This window comes from Chiloscyllium punctatum, chromosome 47 (genome assembly GCF_047496795.1).
Source record: "Chiloscyllium punctatum isolate Juve2018m chromosome 47, sChiPun1.3, whole genome shotgun sequence".
Lineage (NCBI taxonomy): Eukaryota > Metazoa > Chordata > Chondrichthyes > Orectolobiformes > Hemiscylliidae > Chiloscyllium > Chiloscyllium punctatum.
In genome coordinates, this window is record NC_092785.1 from 40,018,899 (window position 1) to 40,043,975 (window position 25,077).

A 25,077-nucleotide genomic window follows, 5' to 3' on the forward strand; every position below is an offset into this window, starting at 1 on the left:
GCACTGTCGGAGGGTCAGCGCCGAGGGAGGGCCGCACTGTCGGAGGGTCAGCGCCGAGGGAGGGCCGCACTGTCGGAGGGTCAGCGCCGAGGGAGGGCCGCACTGTCGGAGGGTCAGCGCCGAGGGAGGGCCGCACTGTCGGAGGGTCAGCGCCGAGGGAGGGCCGCACTGTCGGAGGGTCAGCGCCGAGGGAGGGCCGCACTGTCGGAGGGTCAGCGCCGAGGGAGGGCCGCACTGTCGGAGGGTCAGCGCCGAGGGAGGGCCGCACTGTCGGAGGGTCAGCGCCGAGGGAGGGCCGCACTGTCGGAGGGTCAGCGCCGAGGGAGGGCCGCACTGTCGGAGGGTCAGCGCCGAGGGAGGGCCGCACTGTCGGAGGGTCAGCGCCGAGGGAGGGCCGCACTGTCGGAGGGTCAGCGCCGAGGGAGGGCCGCACTGTCGGAGGGTCAGCGCCGAGGGAGGGCCGCACTGTCGGAGGGTCAGCGCCGAGGGAGGGCCGCACTGTCGGAGGGTCAGCGCCGAGGGAGGGCCGCACTGTCGGAGGGTCAGCGCCGAGGGAGGGCCGCACTGTCGGAGGGTCAGCGCCGAGGGAGGGCCGCACTGTCGGAGGGTCAGCGCCGAGGGAGGGCCGCACTGTCGGAGGGTCAGCGCCGAGGGAGGGCCGCACTGTCGGAGGGTCAGCGCCGAGGGAGGGCCGCACTGTCGGAGGGTCAGCGCCGAGGGAGGGCCGCACTGTCGGAGGGTCAGCGCCGAGGGAGGGCCGCACTGTCGGAGGGTCAGCGCCGAGGGAGGGCCGCACTGTCGGAGGGTCAGCGCCGAGGGAGGGCCGCACTGTCGGAGGGTCAGCGCCGAGGGAGGGCCGCACTGTCGGAGGGTCAGCGCCGAGGGAGGGCCGCACTGTCGGAGGGTCAGCGCCGAGGGAGGGCCGCACTGTCGGAGGGTCAGCGCCGAGGGAGGGCCGCACTGTCGGAGGGTCAGCGCCGAGGGAGGGCCGCACTGTCGGAGGGTCAGCGCCGAGGGAGGGCCGCACTGTCGGAGGGTCAGCGCCGAGGGAGGGCCGCACTGTCGGAGGGTCAGCGCCGAGGGAGGGCCGCACTGTCGGAGGGTCAGCGCCGAGGGAGGGCCGCACTGTCGGAGGGTCAGCGCCGAGGGAGGGCCGCACTGTCGGAGGGTCAGCGCCGAGGGAGGGCCGCACTGTCGGAGGGTCAGCGCCGAGGGAGGGCCGCACTGTCGGAGGGTCAGCGCCGAGGGAGGGCCGCACTGTCGGAGGGTCAGCGCCGAGGGAGGGCCGCACTGTCGGAGGGTCAGCGCCGAGGGAGGGCCGCACTGTCGGAGGGTCAGCGCCGAGGGAGGGCCGCACTGTCGGAGGGTCAGCGCCGAGGGAGGGCCGCACTGTCGGAGGGTCAGCGCCGAGGGAGGGCCGCACTGTCGGAGGGTCAGCGCCGAGGGAGGGCCGCACTGTCGGAGGGTCAGCGCCGAGGGAGGGCCGCACTGTCGGAGGGTCAGCGCCGAGGGAGGGCCGCACTGTCGGAGGGTCAGCGCCGAGGGAGGGCCGCACTGTCGGAGGGTCAGCGCCGAGGGAGGGCCGCACTGTCGGAGGGTCAGCGCCGAGGGAGGGCCGCACTGTCGGAGGGTCAGCGCCGAGGGAGGGCCGCACTGTCGGAGGGTCAGCGCCGAGGGAGGGCCGCACTGTCGGAGGGTCAGCGCCGAGGGAGGGCCGCACTGTCGGAGGGTCAGCGCCGAGGGAGGGCCGCACTGTCGGAGGGTCAGTGCCGAGGGAGGGCCGCACTGTCGGAGGGTCAGTGCCGAGGGAGGGCCGCACTGTCGGAGGGTCAGTGCCGAGGGAGGGCCGCACTGTCGGAGGGTCAGTGCCGAGGGAGGGCCGCACTGTCGGAGGGTCAGTGCCGAGGGAGGGCCGCACTGTCGGAGGGTCAGTGCCGAGGGAGGGCCGCACTGTCGGAGGGTCAGTGCCGAGGGAGGGCCGCACTGTCGGAGGGTCAGTGCCGAGGGAGGGCCGCACTGTCGGAGGGTCAGTGCCGAGGGAGGGCCGCACTGTCGGAGGGTCAGTGCCGAGGGAGGGCCGCACTGTCGGAGGGTCAGTGCCGAGGGAGGGCCGCACTGTCGGAGGGTCAGTGCCGAGGGAGGGCCGCACTGTCGGAGGGTCAGTGCCGAGGGAGGGCCGCACTGTCGGAGGGTCAGTGCCGAGGGAGGGCCGCACTGTCGGAGGGTCAGTGCCGAGGGAGGGCCGCACTGTCGGAGGGTCAGTGCCGAGGGAGGGCCGCACTGTCGGAGGGTCAGTGCCGAGGGAGGGCCGCACTGTCGGAGGGTCAGTGCCGAGGGAGGGCCGCACTGTCGGAGGGTCAGTGCCGAGGGAGGGCCGCACTGTCGGAGGGTCAGTGCCGAGGGAGGGCCGCACTGTCGGAGGGTCAGTGCCGAGGGAGGGCCGCACTGTCGGAGGGTCAGTGCCGAGGGAGGGCCGCACTGTCGGAGGGTCAGTGCCGAGGGAGGGCCGCACTGTCGGAGGGTCAGTGCCGAGGGAGGGCCGCACTGTCGGAGGGTCAGTGCCGAGGGAGGGCCGCACTGTCGGAGGGTCAGTGCCGAGGGAGGGCCGCACTGTCGGAGGGTCAGTGCCGAGGGAGGGCCGCACTGTCGGAGGGTCAGTGCCGAGGGAGGGCCGCACTGTCGGAGGGTCAGTGCCGAGGGAGGGCCGCACTGTCGGAGGGTCAGTGCCGAGGGAGGGCCGCACTGTCGGAGGGTCAGTGCCGAGGGAGGGCCGCACTGTCGGAGGGTCAGTGCCGAGGGAGGGCCGCACTGTCGGAGGGTCAGTGCCGAGGGAGGGCCGCACTGTCGGAGGGTCAGTGCCGAGGGAGGGCCGCACTGTCGGAGGGTCAGTGCCGAGGGAGGGCCGCACTGTCGGAGGGTCAGTGCCGAGGGAGGGCCGCACTGTCGGAGGGTCAGTGCCGAGGGAGGGCCGCACTGTCGGAGGGTCAGTGCCGAGGGAGGGCCGCACTGTCGGAGGGTCAGTGCCGAGGGAGGGCCGCACTGTCGGAGGGTCAGTGCCGAGGGAGGGCCGCACTGTCGGAGGGTCAGTGCCGAGGGAGGGCCGCACTGTCGGAGGGTCAGTGCCGAGGGAGGGCCGCACTGTCGGAGGGTCAGTGCCGAGGGAGGGCCGCACTGTCGGAGGGTCAGTGCCGAGGGAGGGCCGCACTGTCGGAGGGTCAGTGCCGAGGGAGGGCCGCACTGTCGGAGGGTCAGTGCCGAGGGAGGGCCGCACTGTCGGAGGGTCAGTGCCGAGGGAGGGCCGCACTGTCGGAGGGTCAGTGCCGAGGGAGGGCCGCACTGTCGGAGGGTCAGTGCCGAGGGAGGGCCGCACTGTCGGAGGGTCAGTGCCGAGGGAGGGCCGCACTGTCGGAGGGTCAGTGCCGAGGGAGGGCCGCACTGTCGGAGGGTCAGTGCCGAGGGAGGGCCGCACTGTCGGAGGGTCAGTGCCGAGGGAGGGCCGCACTGTCGGAGGGTCAGTGCCGAGGGAGGGCCGCACTGTCGGAGGGTCAGTGCCGAGGGAGGGCCGCACTGTCGGAGGGTCAGTGCCGAGGGAGGGCCGCACTGTCGGAGGGTCAGTACTGAGGGAGGGCCGCACTGTCAAAGGGTCAGTACTGAGGGAGGGCAGCACTGTCAGAGGGTCAGTACTGAGGGAACACCGCACTGTCGGAGGGTCAGTACTGAGGGAGGGCCGCACTGTCAAAGGGTCAGTACTGAGGGAGGGCCGCACTGTCAAAGGGTCAGTACTGAGGGAGGGCAGCACTGTCAGAGGGTCAGTACTGAGGGAGGGCAGCACTGTCAGAGGGTCAGTACTGAGGGAACACCGCACTGTCAAAGGGTCAGTACTGAGGGAGGGCCGCACTGTCAAAGGGTCAGTACTGAGGGAGGGCCGCACTGTCAAAGGGTCAGTACTGAGGGAGGGCAGCACTGTCAGAGGGTCAGTACTGAGGGAACACCGCACTGTCGGAGGGTCAGTACTGAGGGAGGGCCGCACTGTCGGAGGGTCAGTACTGAGGGAGTGCCGCACTGTCGGAGGGTCAGTACTGAGGGAGGGCAGCACTGTCAGAGGGTCAGTACTGAGGGAGCACCGCACTGTCGGAGGGTCAGTACTGAGGGAGGGCCGCACTGTCGGAGGGTCAGTGCCGAGGGAACCCCGCACTGTCGGAGGGTCAGTGCCGAGGGAGTGCCGCACTGTCGGAGGGTCAGTGCCGAGGGAGGGCCGCACTGTCGGAGGGTCAGTGCCGAGGGAACCCCGCACTGTCGGAGGGTCAGTGCCGAGGGAGTGCCGCACTGTCGGAGGGTCAGTGCCGAGGGAGTGGATACTGTGGGAGGGTCAGTCCTGAGGGAGTGCCGCACTGTCGGAGGGTCAGTGCCGAGGGAGTGGATACTGTGGGAGGGTCAGTCCTGAGGGAGTGCTGCGACCCTCAGGTGAGCTTGCTGTCGGAGAGGAACGCCCTGTGTTGTGGGACAGAGATTGGCTGGGGTACTTCCGCCAACTCCGCCCACCATCTTACCGGGTCCTGTCTGTACGAACGGGTGAACAGATGGGGACTGAAATCTCCTTTTTGCCATGAGCCATTCCCAAAATAACCTGGCTCTCTCTCTCTCTCTCACTCCAGGATATCACCGGGACACCTCTTCAGGTTGCTCTGCGGTGACCTTGGCCTCCCTCAGTCATTCTGTAACCTCCCGTGACCCTCCGTCTCTGTCACTGGGGCCCACGCCTCCCTCCCCCCCTCTCTCTCTCTCTCCGATCCTGTCTGTTTCCGATATGTTGCGTGCTGCTCGATTCCCGCTGCTCCGGGAGATTTTGCCATCGCCAGCTCCAGCTGCACTTCTTCGGGATTTCCAGTGGCCCCCACCCCGTGCGTGACCCCCCCCCGAAGTGTCGAACAAGCGGGCTGGGCGTGGAACCGAACACCGCCCTCTTTTCCCGTGACCCCCCCCGCCCCCCCACCCACCCTCCCCGACCCCAATCCCTGGAGTGTCGCCTCACCCGGAACGCCGCGATGTCGGAATTCTGTGGGTCCACTCAACAGACTGTGACGCTGAAGCCATACTGGAACTTGCCCTTCATGTGGTCCATGAAGGCGCCCAGGGCAAAGGTCAGAGGTAAAGGGGCGAGTTTCTTCTCCAGGACGCCCCCCACGACCCAGTTGCTGTCCAGGGAGCCTGCGGGTCAGAGGGGAGAGGTCAGCTCCTGCGGTTCACCCTTCCTCCCCTCCCGCCTGCTTCCCTTCTTGTAACAAGGCAACACCCGTCCACTCAGCTGAAGACACCCCCCTCTTCGTTCCACAACCCCCCCCACTCACCTTCCCAAACACTGTGGGACTCTGTCGTTAAAGAGGGGACGGCATGGCAGCTCAGTGGTTAGCGCTACTGCCTCATAGCGCCAGGTACCCAAGTTCGATCCCAGCCTCAAGTGACACTCTGTGTGGAGTTTGCACATTCTCCCCGTTTCTGTACAAGTTTCCTCCGGGTGCTCCGGTTTTCTCCCACAGTCCAAAGATGTGTCGGTTAGGGTGGATTGGCCATGCTAAATTACCCCATAGTGTTCAGGGATGTGTAGGTTAGGGTGGATTGGCCATGCTAAATTACCCCATAGTGTTCAGGGATGTGTAGGTTAGGGTGGATTGGCCATGCTAAATTACCCCATAGTGTTCAGGGATGTGTAGGTTAGGGTGGATTGGCCATGCTAAATTACCCATAGTGTTCAGGGATGTGTAGGCTCGTGTGGATTGGCCATGCTAAATTACCCCATAGTGCTCAGGGATGTGTAGGTTAGGGTGGATTGGCCATGCTAAATTACCCCAAAGTGTTCAGGGATGTGTAGGTTAGGGTGGATTGGCCATGATAAATTACCCATAGTGCTCAGGGATGTGTAGGTTAGGGTGGATTGGCCATGCTACATTACCCCATAGTGTTCAGGGATGTGTAGGTTCGTGTGGATTGGCCATGCTAAATTACCCCATAGTGCTCAGGGATGTGTAGGTTAGGGTGGATTGGCCATGCTAAATTACCCCATAGTGTTCAGGGATGTGTAGGTTTGTGTGGATTGGCCATGCTAAATTACCCCATAGTGCTCAGGGATGTGTAGGTTAGGGTGGATTGGCCATGCTAAATTACCCCATAGTGCTCAGGGATGTGTAGGTTAGGGTGGATTGGCCATGCTACATTACCCCATAGTGTTCAGGGATGTGTAGGTTAGGGTGGATTGGCCATGCTAAATTACCCCATAGTGTTCAGGGATGTGTAGGTTAGGGTGGATTGGCCATGCTAAATTACCCCATAGTGCTCAGGGATGTGTAGGTTAGGGTGGATTGGCCATGCTAAATTACCCCATAGTGCTCAGGGATGTGTAGGTTAGGGTGGATTGGCCATGCTAAATTACCCCATAGTGTTCAGGGATGTGTAGGTTAGGGTGGATTGGTCATGCTAAATTACCCCATAGTGTTCAGGGATGTGTAGGTTAGGGTGGATTGGTCATGCTACATTACCCCATAGTGCTCAGGGATGTGTAGGTTAGGATGGATTGGCCATGCTAAATTACCCCATAGTGTTCAGGGATGTGTAGGTTACGGTGGATTGGCCATGCTAAATTACCCCATACTGTTCAGGGATGTGTAGGTTAGGGTGGATTGGCCATGCTAAATTACCCCATAGTGTTCAGGGATGTGTAGGTTAGGATGGATTGGCCATGCTAAATTACCCCATAGTGTTCAGGGATGTGTAGGTTAGGGTGGATTGACCATGCTAAATTACCCCATAGTGTTCAGGGATGTGTAGGTTAGGGTGGATTGGCCATGTTAAATTACCCCATAGTGTTCAGGGATGTGTAGGTTAGGGTGGATTGGCCATGCTAAATTACCCCATAGTGCTCAGGGATGTGTAGGTTAGGGTGGATTGGCCATGCTAAATTACCCCATAGTGTTCAGGGATGTGTAGGTTAGGGTGGATTGGCCATGCTAAATTACCCCACAGTGCTCAGGGATGTGTAGGTTAGGGCGGATTGGCCATGCTAAATTACCCCATAGTGTTCAGGGATGTGTAGGTTAGGGTGGATTGGCCATGCTAAATTACCCCACAGTGCTCAGGGATGTGTAGGTTAGGGTGGATTGGCCATGCTAAATTACCCATAGTGCTCAGGGATGTGTAGGTTAGGGTGGATTGGCCATGCTGAATTACCCCATAGTGTTCAGGGATGTGCAGGTTAGGGTGGATTGGCCATGCTAAATTACCCATAGTGTTCAGGGATGTGTAGGTTAGGGTGGATTGGCCATGATAAATTACCCCATAGTGTTCAGGGATGTGCAGGTTAGATGCACTAGTCAGGGGTAAATGTAGAGTAATAAGGTTGGGGAATGGGTCTGGGCGGGTTACTTCTCGGTAGGTGGGTGTGGACTTGTTCCCACATTGTGGGGATGGTATCCTATGATAAACTCTGACAGAATCACTCCGTCATCGGTGCTCCCTCATGCTTGGGTCAGTCTCTTGCACGTTTCCTGGAGACACGCTCGTGTGTGTGTGGGGTTTCCCTCAGTGTACGTTCAGTTCGGGGGACCCCCCCCCCCCCCACCCCCGAGGCGCTGACCGCGCCAGGAGCTGCGGCCTCACCTCGGAACACCACGTTTGCCTCCGGGAGGTCGAGCTGGTATCCGAATGAGAAGGCCGTCTCCCGGGTCTGAGAGCTCGCCTCAAACTCCACGCCCACCTGAACCTACAGGGGAAAGAAGGGAGCTCTCCATCAGCCGCATCCAGCACAGAGGCACAAGCCATTGTTCAAACATCATCCCAAACTCAACTCGTCTCCTTCCGATCGGAAAGACTGTTGTGAAACTTGAAAGGGGTTCGGACAAGATTTACCAGGATGTTGCCAGGGTTGGTGGGTTTGAGCTACAGGGAGAGGCTGAACAGGCTGGGACTGTTTTCCCTGGAGTGTCGGAGGCTGAGGGGTGACCTTATAGAGGTTTATAAAATTGAGGGGCATGGATAGAGTAAATAGGCAAAGTCTTTTCCCTGGGGTCGGGGGAGTCCAGAACTAGAGGGGCATAGGTTTAGGGTGAGAGGGGAAAGATATAAAAGAGACCTAAGGGGCAACTCTTTCACCCAGAGGGTGGTACGTGTATGGAATGAGCTGCCAGAGGAAGTGGTGGAGGCTGGTACAATTACAGCATTTAAGAGGCATCTGGATGGGTATATGAATAGGAAGGGTTTGGGGGGGATATGGGCCGGGTGCTGGCAGGTGGGACTAGATTGGGTTGGGATATCTGGGTCAGCATGGACGGGTTGGGCCGAAGGGTCTGTTTCCACGCTGTACATCTCTGTGACTCGTCCCACCTGCCTGCTCCGGGCCCATATCCCTCCCAACACTTTCCTGTTCATGTCGTCAACCAAATGTCTTTGAAACACTGTCACTGTACCCGCACCCACCACTTCGTCCACATGTGAACCATCCTCTGTGTAAAACCATTGTCCCTCATGTTATTTTTAAACCTCTCTCCTCCCACCCTAAAAATATGTCCCCCCTCTCTCGTCTTCAAATCCCCCACCCTAAGGAAAATACACCTGCCATTCACTTTATTTACACCCCTCAGGGGTTAATGAACCTCTATAAAAGGTCACCCCACAACCTCCTATGTCCCACTAATAAAAGCCCCAGTCCAACCCAAACCCCTTCCATACCCGGCAACCTCCTGGTAAATCCCTTCTGAACCCCTCTCCGGGTTAATAATCTCCTTCCTGTAACAGGGCGCCCGGAACTTGACACAGTTCTCCAGACGAGACCTCACCAACGTCCTGTACAACCCCAACATGGCGTCCCCCAACTCCTGCACTCCCAAGGTCTGAGCAGTGAAGGTAAACGTGCTAAACGCCTTCTTCAACCCCGCCCTGTCTACATGTGAGACAAACTTCACAGGATGGTGTCCCGGAACCCCTAGCTCCCCGTTCTCCAACACGACCCAGGGCCCGACCATTAAATGGATAAATCCTGCTGGTGCGTGTTTTACCAAAATGCAGCACCGCGCGTTTATCCAGAGTAATCTTCCTCTGCCACTCGTCAGCCCGCTGGCCCAATTGATTACGATCTCTTCTTCACTGTCCACTAGACCGACCAATCCTGGCATCACCCACAAACCTATGAACCGGGCCTTCTATATTCTCAAGTAAAACATTTATACAACTGACAAACAGAAGGGGACGCAGCCTTGTGGAACACTGCTAGTCAGAGACCTCCAGTCGGAAAAGCCACTCTTTGGTGATGGAAGAGGGAGCGCGTAGCATTGGAAGAGGGATCAGTGCAGCACCTCATCAGGTACGGATTGGATCGGATCGGATCGGATCGGATCGGATGTGAGACCACACCTGGAGTACTGTGTACAGTTCTGGTCTCCAAATTTGAGGAAAGACATTCTGGCTATTGAGGGAGTGCAGCGTAGGTTCATGAGGTCAATTCCTGGAATGGCAGGATTGCCTTACACAGAAAGACTGAAGCGACTGGGCTTGTGTACCCTTGAGTTTAGAAGACTGAGAGGGGATCTGATTGAAACGTATAGGATTATGAAAGGACTGGACACTCTGGCAGGAGGGAACATATTTCCGTTGATGGGGGAGTGCCGAACCAGAGGACACAACTTAAAAATACGGGGTAGACCATTTAGGACAGAGATGAGGAGAAACTACTTCACCCAGAGAGTGGTGGCTGTGTGGAATGCTCTGCCCCAGAGGGCAGTGGAGGCCCAGTCTCTGGATTCATTTAAGAAAGAATTGGATAGAGCTCTTAAAGATAGTGGAGTCAAGGGGTATGGAGATAAGGCAGGAAGAGGATACTGATTGGGAATGATCAGCCATGATCATATTGAATGGCGGTGCAGGCTCGAAGGGCAGAATGGCCTACTCCTGCATCTATTGTCTATTGTCTATTGTCACACCCCACTAACCTCACCGCAGCTCCTCTGCTCAACAGGAGTCCTCCAGCGATGGGATTGACCAGGCGCCAACCGCGGTCGGAGGGGACAGAATTCCCAAGTATCCCCAACCTTGGCGGTGACCTGTTCTCAGGAACAGGGACGGCTCTGAGCTGATCACTCTGCCGCCGAGCCCTGGAGTCTTTCCCCCCCCCCCACCCCCTCCGCCGTGACAGCTAAAACATCCGCGGGACAGCCGAAAACCTGGGGAAATGAAGATGCGAGTTTGACGTGCGTTCTACGATCACTGCACCACCCCCGATATGTACCCTCAGTGCTGTGCAAAGCCCCTCCCGGTCACTCCCAGGGTCTGCCCTCACAGGGCGGTGGAGATTCATCAGCATTTCGACGCCCACGCTCCTAGTGTTTGATCAGTTTGCAAAGAGAGGCCCGTACAGCTGTCACCTGCTGTGCAGCACAGTGAGGTTAAAAGGATCAGGGAATGTGCATCTCCTCCTCCTCCTCCTCCTCCGCACCCCCAGTGAAACCTCGTTCTGCCTCAGTCGGAATTCCCACAGCCCCCTGCTTCACCATCTGGTCTGACTTTCCCAGGGTGGAAGGGGACAGACTCTGCTGGACGACCCTGCACCGAGCACAGGGAACAGGTCTCACAGGACACTCACCTGATCATTTGCCCTGTGGTAGTAGCTGACGTGGGCCCCACCGCGACCAATGTTCAGGGTGGCGATCCACTGAGGGGCTGGGGAACAGGAACAATCACAGTCTGAGATGGACCCCGCACTGGGACACCCTCGGATATACCCCACACCCCCGCACTGGGACACTCCCTGATATACCCCGCACTGGGACACCCTCGGATATACCCCACACCCCCGCACTGGGACACCCTCTGATATACCCCACACCCCCGCACTGGGACACTCCCTGATATACCCCACACCCCCGCACTGGGACACTCCCTGATATACCCCACACCCCCGCACTGGGACACCCTCTGACATACCCCACACCCCCGCACTGGGACACCCTCTGATATACCCCACACCCCCGCACTGGGACACCCTCGGATATACCCCACACCCCCGCACTGGGACACCCTCTGATATACCCCACACCCCCGCACTGGGACACCCTCTGATATACCCCACACCCCCGCACTGGGACACCCTCGGATATACCCCACACCCCCGCACTGGGACACCCTCGGATATACCCCACACCCCCGCACTGGGACACCCTCTGATATACCCCACACCCCTGCACTGGGACACCCTCTGATATACCCCACACCCCCGCACTGGGACACCCTCTGATATACCCCACACCCCCGCACTGGGACACTCCCTGATATACCCCGCACTGGGACACCCTCGGATATACCCCACACCCTCGCACTGGGACACCCTCTGATATACCCCACACCCCCGCACTGGGACACCCTCTGATATACCCCACACCCCCGCACTGGGACACCCTCTGATATACCCCACACCCCCGCACTGGGACACCCTCTGATATACCCCACACCCCCGCACTGGGACACTCCCTGATATACCCCACACCCCCGCACTGGGACACTCCCTGATATACCCCACACCCCCGCACTGGGACACCCTCTGACATACCCCACACCCCCGCACTGGGACACCCTCTGATATACCCCACACCCCCGCACTGGGACACCCTCGGATATACCCCACACCCCCGCACTGGGACACCCTCGGATATACCCCACACCCCCGCACTGGGACACCCTCTGATATACCCCACACCCCCGCACTGGGACACTCCCTGATATACCCCGCACTGGGACACCCTCTGATATACCCCACACCCCCGCACTGGGACACTCCCTGATATACCCCACACCCCCGCACTGGGACACCCTCTGATATACCCCACACCCCCGCACTGGGACACCCTCTGATATACCCCACACCCCCGCACTGGGACACCCTCTGATATACCCCACACCCCCGCACTGGGACACTCCCTGATATACCCCGCACTGGGACACCCTCGGATATACCCCACACCCCCGCACTGGGACACCCTCTGATATACCCCACACCCCCGCACTGGGACACCCTCGGATATACCCCACACCCCCGCACTGGGACACCCTCTGATATACCCCACACCCCCGCACTGGGACACTCCCTGATATACCCCGCACTGGGACACCCTCTGATATACCCCACACCCCCGCACTGGGACACTCCCTGATATACCCCACACCCCCGCACTGGGACACCCTCTGATATACCCCACACCCCCGCACTGGGACACCCTCTGATATACCCCACACCCCCGCACTGGGACACCCTCTGATATACCCCACACCCCCGCACTGGGACACCCTCTGATATACCCCACACCCCCGCACTGGGACACCCTCTGATATACCCCACACCCCCGCACTGGGACACCCTCTGATATACCCCACACCCCCGCACTGGGACACCCTCTGATATACCCCACACCCCCGCACTGGGACACCCTCGGATATACCCCACACCCCCGCACTGGGACACCCTCTGATATACCCCACACCCCCGCACTGGGACACTCCCTGATATACCCCGCACTGGGACACCGTCTGATATACCCCACACCCCCGCACTGGGACACTCCCTGATATACCCCACACCCTCACACTGGGACACACTGATATACCCCACACCCCCGCACTGGGACACCCTCTGATATACCCCACACCCCCGCACTGGGAGACTCTCTGATATACCCAACACCCCCGCACTGGGACACTCCCTGATATACCCCACACCCCCACACTGGGACACACTGATATACCACACACCCCCGCACTGGGACACCCTCTGATATACCCCACACCCCCACACTGGGACACACTGATATACCCCACACCCCCACACTGGGACACACTGATATACCCCACACCCCCGCACTGGGACACCCTCTGATATACCCCACACCCCTCACTGTAACACTCCCTGATATACCCCACACCCCCGCACTGGGACACCCTCTGATATACCCCACACCCCCGCACTGGGACACACTGATATACCCCACACCCCTCACTGTAACACTCCCTGATATACCCCACACCCACTCACTGTAACACTCTCTGATATACCCCACACCCTCTTACTGTAACACACTGATATACCCCACACCCCCTCACTGTAACACTCCCTGATATACCCCACACCCCCTCACTGTAACACACTGATATACCCCACACCCCCACACTGGGACACACTGATATACCCCACACCCCCGCACTGGGACACCCTCTGATATACCCCACACTGGGACACACTGATATACCCCACACCCCCTCACTGTAACACTCTCTGATATACCCCACACCCCCTCACTGTAACACTCTCTGATATACCCCACACCCCTCACTGTAACACTCCCTGATATACCCCACACCCCCTCACTGTAACACGCTCTGATATACCCCACACCCCCTCACTGTAACACACTGATATACGCCACAGCCCCTCACTGTAACACTCTCTGATATACCCCACACCCCCTCACTGTAACACTGATATACCCCACACCCCTCACTGTAACACTCCCTGATATTCCCCACACCCCGCACTGGGACACCCTCTGATATACCCCACACCCCCTCACTGGGACACTCTCTGATATACCCCACACCCCTCACGGTAACACCCTGTGATATACCCCACACACCTCACTGTAACACTCCCTGATATACCCCACACCCCCTCACTGTAACACACTGATATACCCCACACCCCTCACTGTGACACTCCCTGATATACCCCACACCCCTCACTGTGACACTCCCTGATATACCCCACACCCCTCACTGTAACACACCCTGATATACCCCACACCGCCTCACTGTAACACACTGATATACCCCACACCCCTCACTGTAACACTCCCTGATATACCCCACACCCCTCACTGTAACACTCTCTGATATACCCCACACCCCCTCACTGTAACACTCTCTGATATACCCCACACCCCCTCACTGTAACACTCTGGTATACCCCACACCCCTCACTGTAACACTCTCTGATATACCCCACACCCCCTCACTGTAACACTCTGATATACCCCACACCCCTCACTGTAACACTCCCTGATATACCCCACACCCCTCACTGTAACACTCTCTGATATACCCCACGCCCCCTCACTGTAACACTCCCTGATATAGCCCACACCCCTCACTGTAACACTCTCTGATATACCCCACACCCCTCACTGTAACACTCTCTGATATACCCCACACCCCTCACTGTGACAGTGATATACCCCACACCCCCTCACTGTAACACTCCCTGATATACCCCACACCCCTCACTGTACCACTAATATACCCCACACCCCCTCACTGTAACACTCTCTGATATACCCCACACCCCCTCACTGTAACACTCTCTGATATACCCCACACCCCTCACTGTAACACTCTCTGATATACCCCACACCCCCACACTGGGACACACTGATATACCCCACACCCCCGCACTGGGACACCCTCTGATATACCCCACACCCCCACACTGGGACACACTGATATACCCCACACCCCCACACTGGGACACACTGATATACCCCACACCCCCGCACTGGGACACCCTCTGATATACCCCACACCCCTCACTGTAACACTCCCTGATATACCCCACACCCCCGCACTGGGAGACTCTCTGATATACCCCACACCCCCTCACTGTAACACACTCTGATATACCCCACACCCCTCACTGTAACACACTGATATACCCCACACCCCTCACTGTAACACTCCCTGATATACCCCACACCCACTCACTGTAACACTCCCTGATATACCCCACACCCACTCACTGTAACACTCTCTGATATACCCCACACCCTCTTACTGTAACACACTGATATACCCCACACCCCCTCACTGTAACACTCCCTGATATACCCCACACCCCCTCACTGTAACACACTGATATACCCCACACCCCCACACTGGGACACACTGATATACCCCACACCCCCGCACTGGGACACCCTCTGATATACCCCACACCCCCACACTGGGACACACTGATATACCCCACACCCCCTCACTGTAACACTCTCTGATATAACCCACACCCCCTCACTGTAACACACTGATATACCCCACACCCCCTCACTGTAACACTCTCTGATATACCCCACACCCCCTCACTGTAACACTCCCTGATATACCCCACACCCCCTCACTGTAACACTCCCTGATATACCCCACACCCCCTCACTGTAACAATCCCTGATATACCCCACACCCCCTCACTGTAACACACTGATATACCCCACACCCCCTCACTGTAACACTCTCTGATATACCCCACACCCCTCACTGTAAGACTCCCTGATATACCCCACACCCCCTCACTGTAACACTCCCTGATATACCCCACACCCCCTCACTGTAACACTCTCTGATATACCCCACACCCCCTCACTGTAACACTCTCTGATATACCCCACACCCCCTCACTGTAACACACTGATATACCCCACACCCCCTCACTGTAACACTGATATACCCCACACCCCTCACTGTAACACTCCCTGATATACCCCACACCCCGCACTGGGACACCCTCTGATATACCCCACACCCCCTCACTGGGACACTCTCTGATATACCCCACACCCCTCACTGTAACACCCTGTGATATACCCCACACCCCTCACTGTAACACTCCCTGATATACCCCACACCCCCTCACTGTAACACTCTCTAATATACCCCACACCCCCTCACTGTAACACCCTGTGATATACCCCACACCCCTCACTGTAACACACTGATATACCCCACACCCCTCACTGTAACACCCTGTGATATACCCCACACCCCCTCACTGTAACACTCTGAGATACCCCACACCCCCTCACTGTAACACACTGATATACCCCACACCCCTCACTGTAACACACCCTGATATACCCCACACCCCTCACTGTGACACTCCCTGATATACCCCACACCCCTCACTGTAACACACCCTGATATACCCCACACCCCCTCACTGTAACACACTGATATACCCCACACCTCTCATTGTAACACTCCCTGATATACCCCACACCCCTCACTGTAACACTCTCTGATATACCCCACACCCCCTCACTGTAACACTCTGATATACCCCACACCCCGTCACTGTAACACTCTGATATACCCCACACCCCTCACTGTAACACTCTCTGATATACCCCACACCCCCTCACTGTAACACTCTGATATACCCCACACCCCTCACTGTAACACTCCCTGATATACCCCACACCCCTCACTGTAACACTCTCTGATATACCCCACGCCCCCTCACTGTAACACTCCCTGATATAGCCCACACCCCTCACTGTAACACTCTCTGATATACCCCACACCCCTCACTATAACACTCTCTGATATACCCCACACCCCCTCACTGTAACACTCTCTGATATACCCCACAACCCTCACTGTGACAGTGATATACCCCACACCCCCTCACTGTAACACTCCCTGATATACCCCACACCCCTCACTGTACCACTAATATACCCCACACCCCCTCACTGTAACACTCCCTGATATACCCCACACCCCCTCACTGTAACACTCTCCGATATACCCCACACCCCTCACTGTAATACACTGATATACCCCACACCCCTCACTGTAGCACTCTCTGATATACCCAACACCCCCTCACTGTAACACTCTCTGATATACCTCACACCCCCTCACTGTAACACTCCCTGATATACCCCACACCCCCTGACTGTAACACTCCCTGATATACCCCACACCCCCTCACTGTAACACTCTCTGATATACCCCACACCCCTCACTGTAACACTCTCTGATATACCCCACACCCCTCACTGTAACACTCTCTGATATACCCCACACCCCTCACTGTAACACTCCCTGATATACCCCACACCCCCTCACTGTAACACTGATATACCCCACACCCTCTCACTGTAACACCCTGTGATATACCACACACCCCCTCACTGTAACACACTGATATACCCCACACCCCTCACTGTAACACTCCCTGAGACACCACACACCCCCTCACTGTAACACTCTCTGATATACCCCACACCCCCTCACTGAAAAACAGATATACCCCACACCCCCTCACTGTAACACTCTCTGATATACCCCACACCCCCTCACTGTTACACTCTCTGATATACCCCACACCCCCTCACTGTAACACTCTGATATACCCCACACCCCCTCACTGTAATACACTCAGATATACCCCACACCCCCTCACTGTAACACACCCTGATATACCCCACCCCCCTCACTGTAACACACTCTGATATACCCCACACCCCCTCACTGTAACACTCCCTGATATACCCCACACCCCCTCACTGTAACACACTCTGATATACCCCACACCCCCTCACTGTAACACTCTCTGATATACCCCACACCCCCTCACTGTAACACACCCTGATATACCCCACACCCCTCACTGTAACACTCCCTGATATACCCCACACCCCTCACTGTAACACTCTGATATACCCCACACCCCTCACTGTAACACACTGATATACCCCACACCCCTCACTGTAACACTCTCTGATATACCCCACACCCCTCACTGTAACACTCCCTGATATACCCCACACCCCCTCACTGTAACACTCTCTGATATACCCCACACCCCCTCACTGTAACACTCTCTGATATACCCCACACCCCTCACTGTAACACTGATATACCCCACACCCCCTCACGGTAACACTCTCTGATATACCCCACACCCCCTCACTGTAACACTCTCTGATATACCCCACACCCCCTCAGTGTAACACTCTCTGATATACCCCACACCCCCTCAGTGTAACACTCTCTGATATACCCCACACCCCCTCACTGTAACACACTGATATACCCTACACCCCTTCACTGTATCACACTCCGATATACCCCACACCCCTTCACTGTAACACTGATATACCCCACACCCCCTCACTGTAACACTCTCTGATATACCCCACACCCCCTCACTGTAACACACTGATATACCCTACACCCCTTCACTGTATCACACTCCGATATACCCCACACCCCTTCACTGTAACACTCTGATATACCCCACACCCCTTCACTGTAACACACTCTGATATACCCCACACCCCCTCACTGTAACACTCTCTGATATACCCCACACCCCCTCACTGTAACACTCCCTGATATACCCCACACCCCTCACTGTAACACTCCCTGATATTCCCCACACCCCCTCACTGTAACACTCTCTGATATACCCCACACCCCCTCACTGTAACACTCCCTGATATACCCCACACCCCTCACTGTAACACTCTCTGATATACCCCACACCCCTCACTGTAACACACTGATATACCCCACACCCCCTCACTGTAACACTCTCTGATATACCCCACACCCCTCACTGTAACACTCCCTGATATACCCCACACCCCCTCACTGTAACACACTGATATACCCCACCCCCCTCACTGTAACACTCTCTGATATACCCCACACCCCCTCACTGTAACACTGATATAACCCACACCCCCTCACTGTAACACACTCTGATATACCCCACACCCCCTCACTGTAACACACCCTGATATACCCCACACCCCTCACTGTAACACACCCTGATATACCCCACACCCCCTCACTGTAACACTCCCTGATATACCCCACAACCCTCACTGTAACACTCCCTGATATACCCCACACCCCCTCACTGTAACACTGATATACCCCACACCCCATCACTATAACACTCTCTGATATACACCACACCCCCTCACTGTAACACTCTCTGATATACCCCACACCCCCTCACTGTAACACTGATATACCCCACACCCCCTCACTGTAACACACTCTGATATACCCCACACCCCCTCACTGTAACACACCCTGATATACCCCACACCCCTGACTGTAACACACCCTGATATACCCCACACCCCTCACTGTAACACTCCCTGATATACCCCACACCCCTCACTGTAACACTCTCTGATACACCCCACACCCCTCACTGTAACACTCTCTGATATACCCCACACCCCCTCACTGTAACACTCCCTGATATACACCACACCCCCTCACTGGGACACTCTCTGATATACCCCACACCCCCTCACTGTAACACTCTCTGATATACCCCACACCCCTCACTGTAACACACTCTGATATACCCCACACCCCTCACTGTAACACACTCTGATATACCCCACACCCCTCACTGTAACACACACTGATATACCCCACACCCCCTCACTGTAACACTCCCTGATATACCCCACACCCCCTCACTGGGACACTCTCTGATATACCCCACACCCCCTCACTGTAACACTCTCTGATACACCCCACACCCCTCACTGTAACACTCTCTGATATACCCCACACCCCTCACTGTAACACACTCTGATATACCCCACACCCCTCACTGTAACACACACTGATATACCCCACACCTCCTCACTGTAACACTCCCTGATATACCCCACACCCCCTCACTGTAACACTCTCTGATATACCCCACACCCCCTCACTGTAACACACCCTGATATACCCCACAACCCTCACTGTAACACTCTGTGATATACCCCACACCCCCTCACTGTAACACTGATATACCCCTCACCCCTCACTGTAACACTCTCTGATATACCCCACACCCCCTCACTATAACACTCCCTGATATACCCCACACCCCCTCACTGTAACACTCCCTGATATACCCCACACCCCCTCACTGTAACACTCCCTGATATACCCCACACCCCTCACTGTAACACTCCCTGATATACCCCACACCCCCTCACTGTAACACTCTCTGATATATCCCACACCCTCTCACTGTAACACTCACTGATATACCCCACACCCCCTCACTGTAACACTGATATACCCCACACCCCCTCACTGATATACACCACACCCCTCACTGTAACACTCCCTGATATACCCCACACCCCCTCACTGTAACACCCTGTGATATACCCCACACCCCCTCACTGTAACACACTGATATACCCCACACCCCCTCACTGTAACACCCTGTGATATACCCCACACCCCCTCACTGTAACACTCTCTGATATAACCCACACCCCTCACTGTAACACTCCCGGATATACCCCACACCCCCTCACTGTAACACTCCCTGATATACCCCACACCCCCTCACTGTAACACTCCCTGATATACCCCACACCCCCTCACTGTAACACTCCCTGATATACCCCACACCCCCTCACTGTAACACTGATATATCCCACACCCCTCACTGTAACACACTGATATACCCCACACCCCTCACTGTAACACTCTCCGATACACCCCACACCCCTCACTGTAACACCCTGTGATATACCACACACCCCCTCACTGTAACACACTGAGATACCCCACACCCCTCACTGTAACAGTGATATACCCCTCACCCCCTCACTGTAACACTGATATACACCACAGCCCTCACTGTAACACTCTCTGATATACCCCACATCCCCTCACTGTAACACTGATAGACCCCATTCCCTTCACTGTAACACACTGATATACCCCACACCCCCTCACTATAACACTCTCTGATATACCCCACACCCCCTCACTGTAACACTCTCTGATATACCCCACACCCCTCACTGTAACACTCTCTGATATACCCCACACCCCTCACTGTAACACCCCCTGATATACCCCACACCCCCTCACTGTAACACACTCTGATATACCCCACACCCCTCACTGTAACACTCTCTGATATATCCCACACCCCCTCACTGCAACACTCCCTGATATACCCCACACCCCCTCACTGTAACACCCCCTGATATACCCCACACCCCCTCACTGTAACACACTCTGATATACCCCACATCCCTCACTGTAACACTCCCTGAGATACCCCACACCCCCTCATTGTAACACTGATATACACAACACCCCTCACTGTAACACCCTGTGATATACCCCACACCCCCTCACTGTAACACCCTGTGATATACCCCACACCCCCTCACTGTAACACTCTCTGATATACCCCAAACCCCCTCACTGTAACACTCGCTGATATACCCCACACCCCCTCAATGTAACACTCTCTGATATACCCCACACCCCTCACTGTAACACTCCCTGATATACCCCACACCCCCTCACCGTAACACTCCCTGATATACCCCACACCCCCTCACTGTAACACTCCCTGATATACCCCACACCCCCTCACTGTAACACTGATATATCCCACACCCCTCACTGTAACACACTGATATACCCCACACCCCCTCACTGTAACACACTGATATACCCCACACCCCCTCACTGTAACACACCCTGATATACCCCACACCCCCTCACTGTAACACACTGATATACCCCACACCCCGTCACTGTAACACACTGATATACCCCACACCCCTCACTGTAACACTCTGTAATATACCCCACACCCCCTCACTGTAACACTCTCTGATATAGCCCACACCCCCTCACTGTAACACTCCCTGATATACCCCACACCCCTCACTGTAACACTCCCTGATATACCCCACACCCCTCACTGTAACACTGATATACCCCACACCCTCTCACTGTAACACACTGATATACCCCACACCCCCTCACTGTAACACTCTCTGATATACCCCACACCCTCTCACTGTAACACTCCCTGATATTCCCCACACCCTCTCACTGTAACACTCCCTGATATACCCCACACCCCCTCACTGTAACACACTGATATACCCCACCCCCCTCACTGTAACACTCTCTGATATACCCCACACCCCCTCACTGTAACACACTCTGATATACCCCACACCCCCTCACTGTTCCACTCCCTGATATAACCCACACCCCCTCACTGTTACACTGATATACCCCACACCCCCTCACGGTAACACACTCTGATATACCCCACACCCCCTCACTGTAACACACCCTGATATACCCCACACCCCCTCACTGTAACACACCCTGATATACCCCACACCCCCTCACTGTAACACTCCCTGATATACCCCACACCCCCTCACTGTAACACACCCTGATATACCCCACATCCCTCACTGTAACACACCCTGATATACCCCACACCACTCACTGTAACACTCCCTGATATACCCCACACCCCCTCACTGTAACACACCCTGATATACCCCACACCCCTCACTGTAACACACCCTGATATACCCCACACCCCTCACTGTAACGCTCCCTGATATACCCCACACCCCCTCACTGTAACACTCTCTGATATACCCCACACCCCCTCACTGTAACACTGATATACCCCACACCCCCTCACTGTAACACACTCTGATATACCCCACACCCCCTCACTGTAACACACCCTGATATACCCCACACCCCTCACTGTAACACTCCCTGATATACCCCACACCCCTCACTGTAACACTCTCTGATATACCCCACACCCCTCACTGTAACACACCATGATATACCCCACACCCCCTCACTGTAACACTCCCTGATATACCCCACACCCCTCACTGTAACACTCTCTGATATACCCCACACCCCCTCACTGTAACACTCCCTGATATTCCCCACACCCCCTCACTGTAACACTCCCTGATATACCCCACACCCCTCACTGTAACACTCTCTGATATACCCCACACCCCCTCACTGTAACACACTGATATACCCCACCCCCCTCATTGTAACACTCTCTGATATACCCCACACCCCCTCACTGTAACACACTCTGATATACCCCACACCCCCTCACTGTTCCACTCCCTGATATACCCCACACCCCCTCACTGTTACACTGATATACCCCACACCCCCTCACTGTAACACACTCTGATATACCCCACACCCCCTCACTGGGACACTCTCTGATATACCCCACACCCCCTCACTGGGACACTCTCTGATATACCCCACACCCCTCACTGTAACACTCCCTGATATACCCCACACCCCCTCACTGTAACACTCCCTGATATACCCCACACCCCTCACTGTAACACACTCTGATATACCCCACACCCCCTCACTGTAACACACCCTGATATACCCCACACCCCTCACTGCAACACACCCTGATATACCCCACACCCCTCACTGTAACACTCCTTGATATACCTCACACCCCCTCACTGTAACACACCCTGATATACCCCACACCCCTCACTGTAACACACCCTGATATACCCCACACCCCTCACTGTAACACTCCCTGATATACCCCACACCCCTCACTGTAACACTCCCGGATATACCCCACACCCCCTCACTGTAACACTCCCTGATATACCCCACACCCCCTCACTGTAACACTCCCTGATATACCCCACACCCCCTCACTGTAACACTGATATATCCCACACCCCTCACTGTAACACACTGATATACCCCACACCCCTCACTGTAACACTCTCCGATATACCCCACACCCCTCACTGTAACACACTCTGATACACCCCACACCCTCTCACTGTAACACACTCTGATATACTCCACACCCCTCACTGTAACACCCTGATATACCACACACCCCCTCACTGTAACACACTGAGATACCCCACACCCCTCACTGTAACAGTGATATACCCCTCACCCCCTCACTGTAACACTGATATACACCACACCCCTCACTGTAACACTCTCTGATATACCCCACACCCCCTCACTGTAACACTGATATACCCCATACCCCCTCACTGTAACACACTGATATACCCCACACCCCCTCACTATAACACTCTCTGATATACCCCACACCCCCTCACTGTAACACTCTCTGATATACCCCACACCCCCTCACTGTAACACTCCCTGATATACCCCATACCCCCTTACTGTAACACTCTGATATACCCCACACCCCTCACTGTAACACTCTCTGATATACCCCACACCCCTCACTGTAACACTCTCTGATATACCGCACACCCCTCACTGTAACACTCTCTGATATACCCCACACCCCCTCACTGTAACACTCTCTGATATACCCCACACCCCCTCACTGTAACACTCACTGATATACCCCACACCCCTCACTGTAACACTGATATACACCACACCCCTCACTGTAACACTCTCTGATATACCCCACACCCCCTCACTGTAACACTGATATACACCACACCCCCTCACGGTAACACTGATATACCCCACACCCCCTCACTGTAACACTCCCTGATATACCCCACACCCCTCACTGTAACACTCCCTGATATACCCCACACCCCTCACTGTAACACACTCTGATATACCCCACACCCCCTCACTGTAACACACTCTGATATACCCCACACCCCTCACTGTAACACTCTCTGATATATCCCACACCCCCTCAGTGTAACACTCCCTGATATACCCCACACCCCCTCACTGTAACACTCTGTGATATACCCCACACCCCCTCACTGTAACACACTCTGATATACCCCACATCCCTCACTGTAACACTTCCTGAGATACCCCACACCCCCTCACTGTTACACTGATATACACCACACCCCTCACTGTAACACCCTGTGATATACCCCACATCCCCTCACTGTAACACCCTGTGATATACCCCACACCCCCTCACTGTAACACCCTGTGATATACCCCACACCCCCTCACTGTAACACTCTCTGATATACCCCAAACCCCCTCACTGTAACACTCGCTGATATACCCCACACCCCCTCAATGTAACACTCTCTGATATACCCCACACCCCTCACTGTAACACTCTCTGATATACCCCACACCCCCTCAATGTAACACTCTCTGATATACCCCACACCCTCTCAGTGTAACACTCCCTGATATACCCCACACCCCTCACTGTAACACTCCCTGATATACCCCACACCCCCGCACTGTAACACTCCCTGATATACCCCACACCCCCTCACTGTAACACTGATATACCCCACACCCCCTCACTGTAACACACTGATATACCCCACACCCCCTCACTGTAACACACCCTGATATACCCCACACCCCTCACTGTAACACACTGATATACCCCACACCCCGTCACTGTAACACACTGATATACCCCACACCCCTCACTGTAACACACTGTAATATACC

General features: G+C 56.8%; 1 protein-coding gene across 4 annotated transcripts in view; it reads right to left on the reverse strand.

The window, feature by feature from the left end:
- LOC140468586 (mitochondrial import receptor subunit TOM40B-like) overlaps positions 1-25,077 on the reverse strand; it is a 65,132-nt gene that overhangs the window by 9,247 nt on the left and 30,808 nt on the right. For all 4 annotated transcript variants that reach the window (XM_072564677.1, XM_072564676.1, XM_072564680.1 and 1 more), the window contains 3 exons: positions 10,625-10,701; positions 7,651-7,753; positions 5,033-5,208 (listed from right to left, as the gene is read on the reverse strand). In XM_072564677.1, the coding sequence (XP_072420778.1) occupies positions 5,069-5,208; positions 7,651-7,753; positions 10,625-10,701 (320 nt within the window). In that variant the 3' untranslated portion in view covers positions 5,033-5,068. The remainder of the gene's footprint in view (positions 1-5,032; positions 5,209-7,650; positions 7,754-10,624; positions 10,702-25,077) is intronic.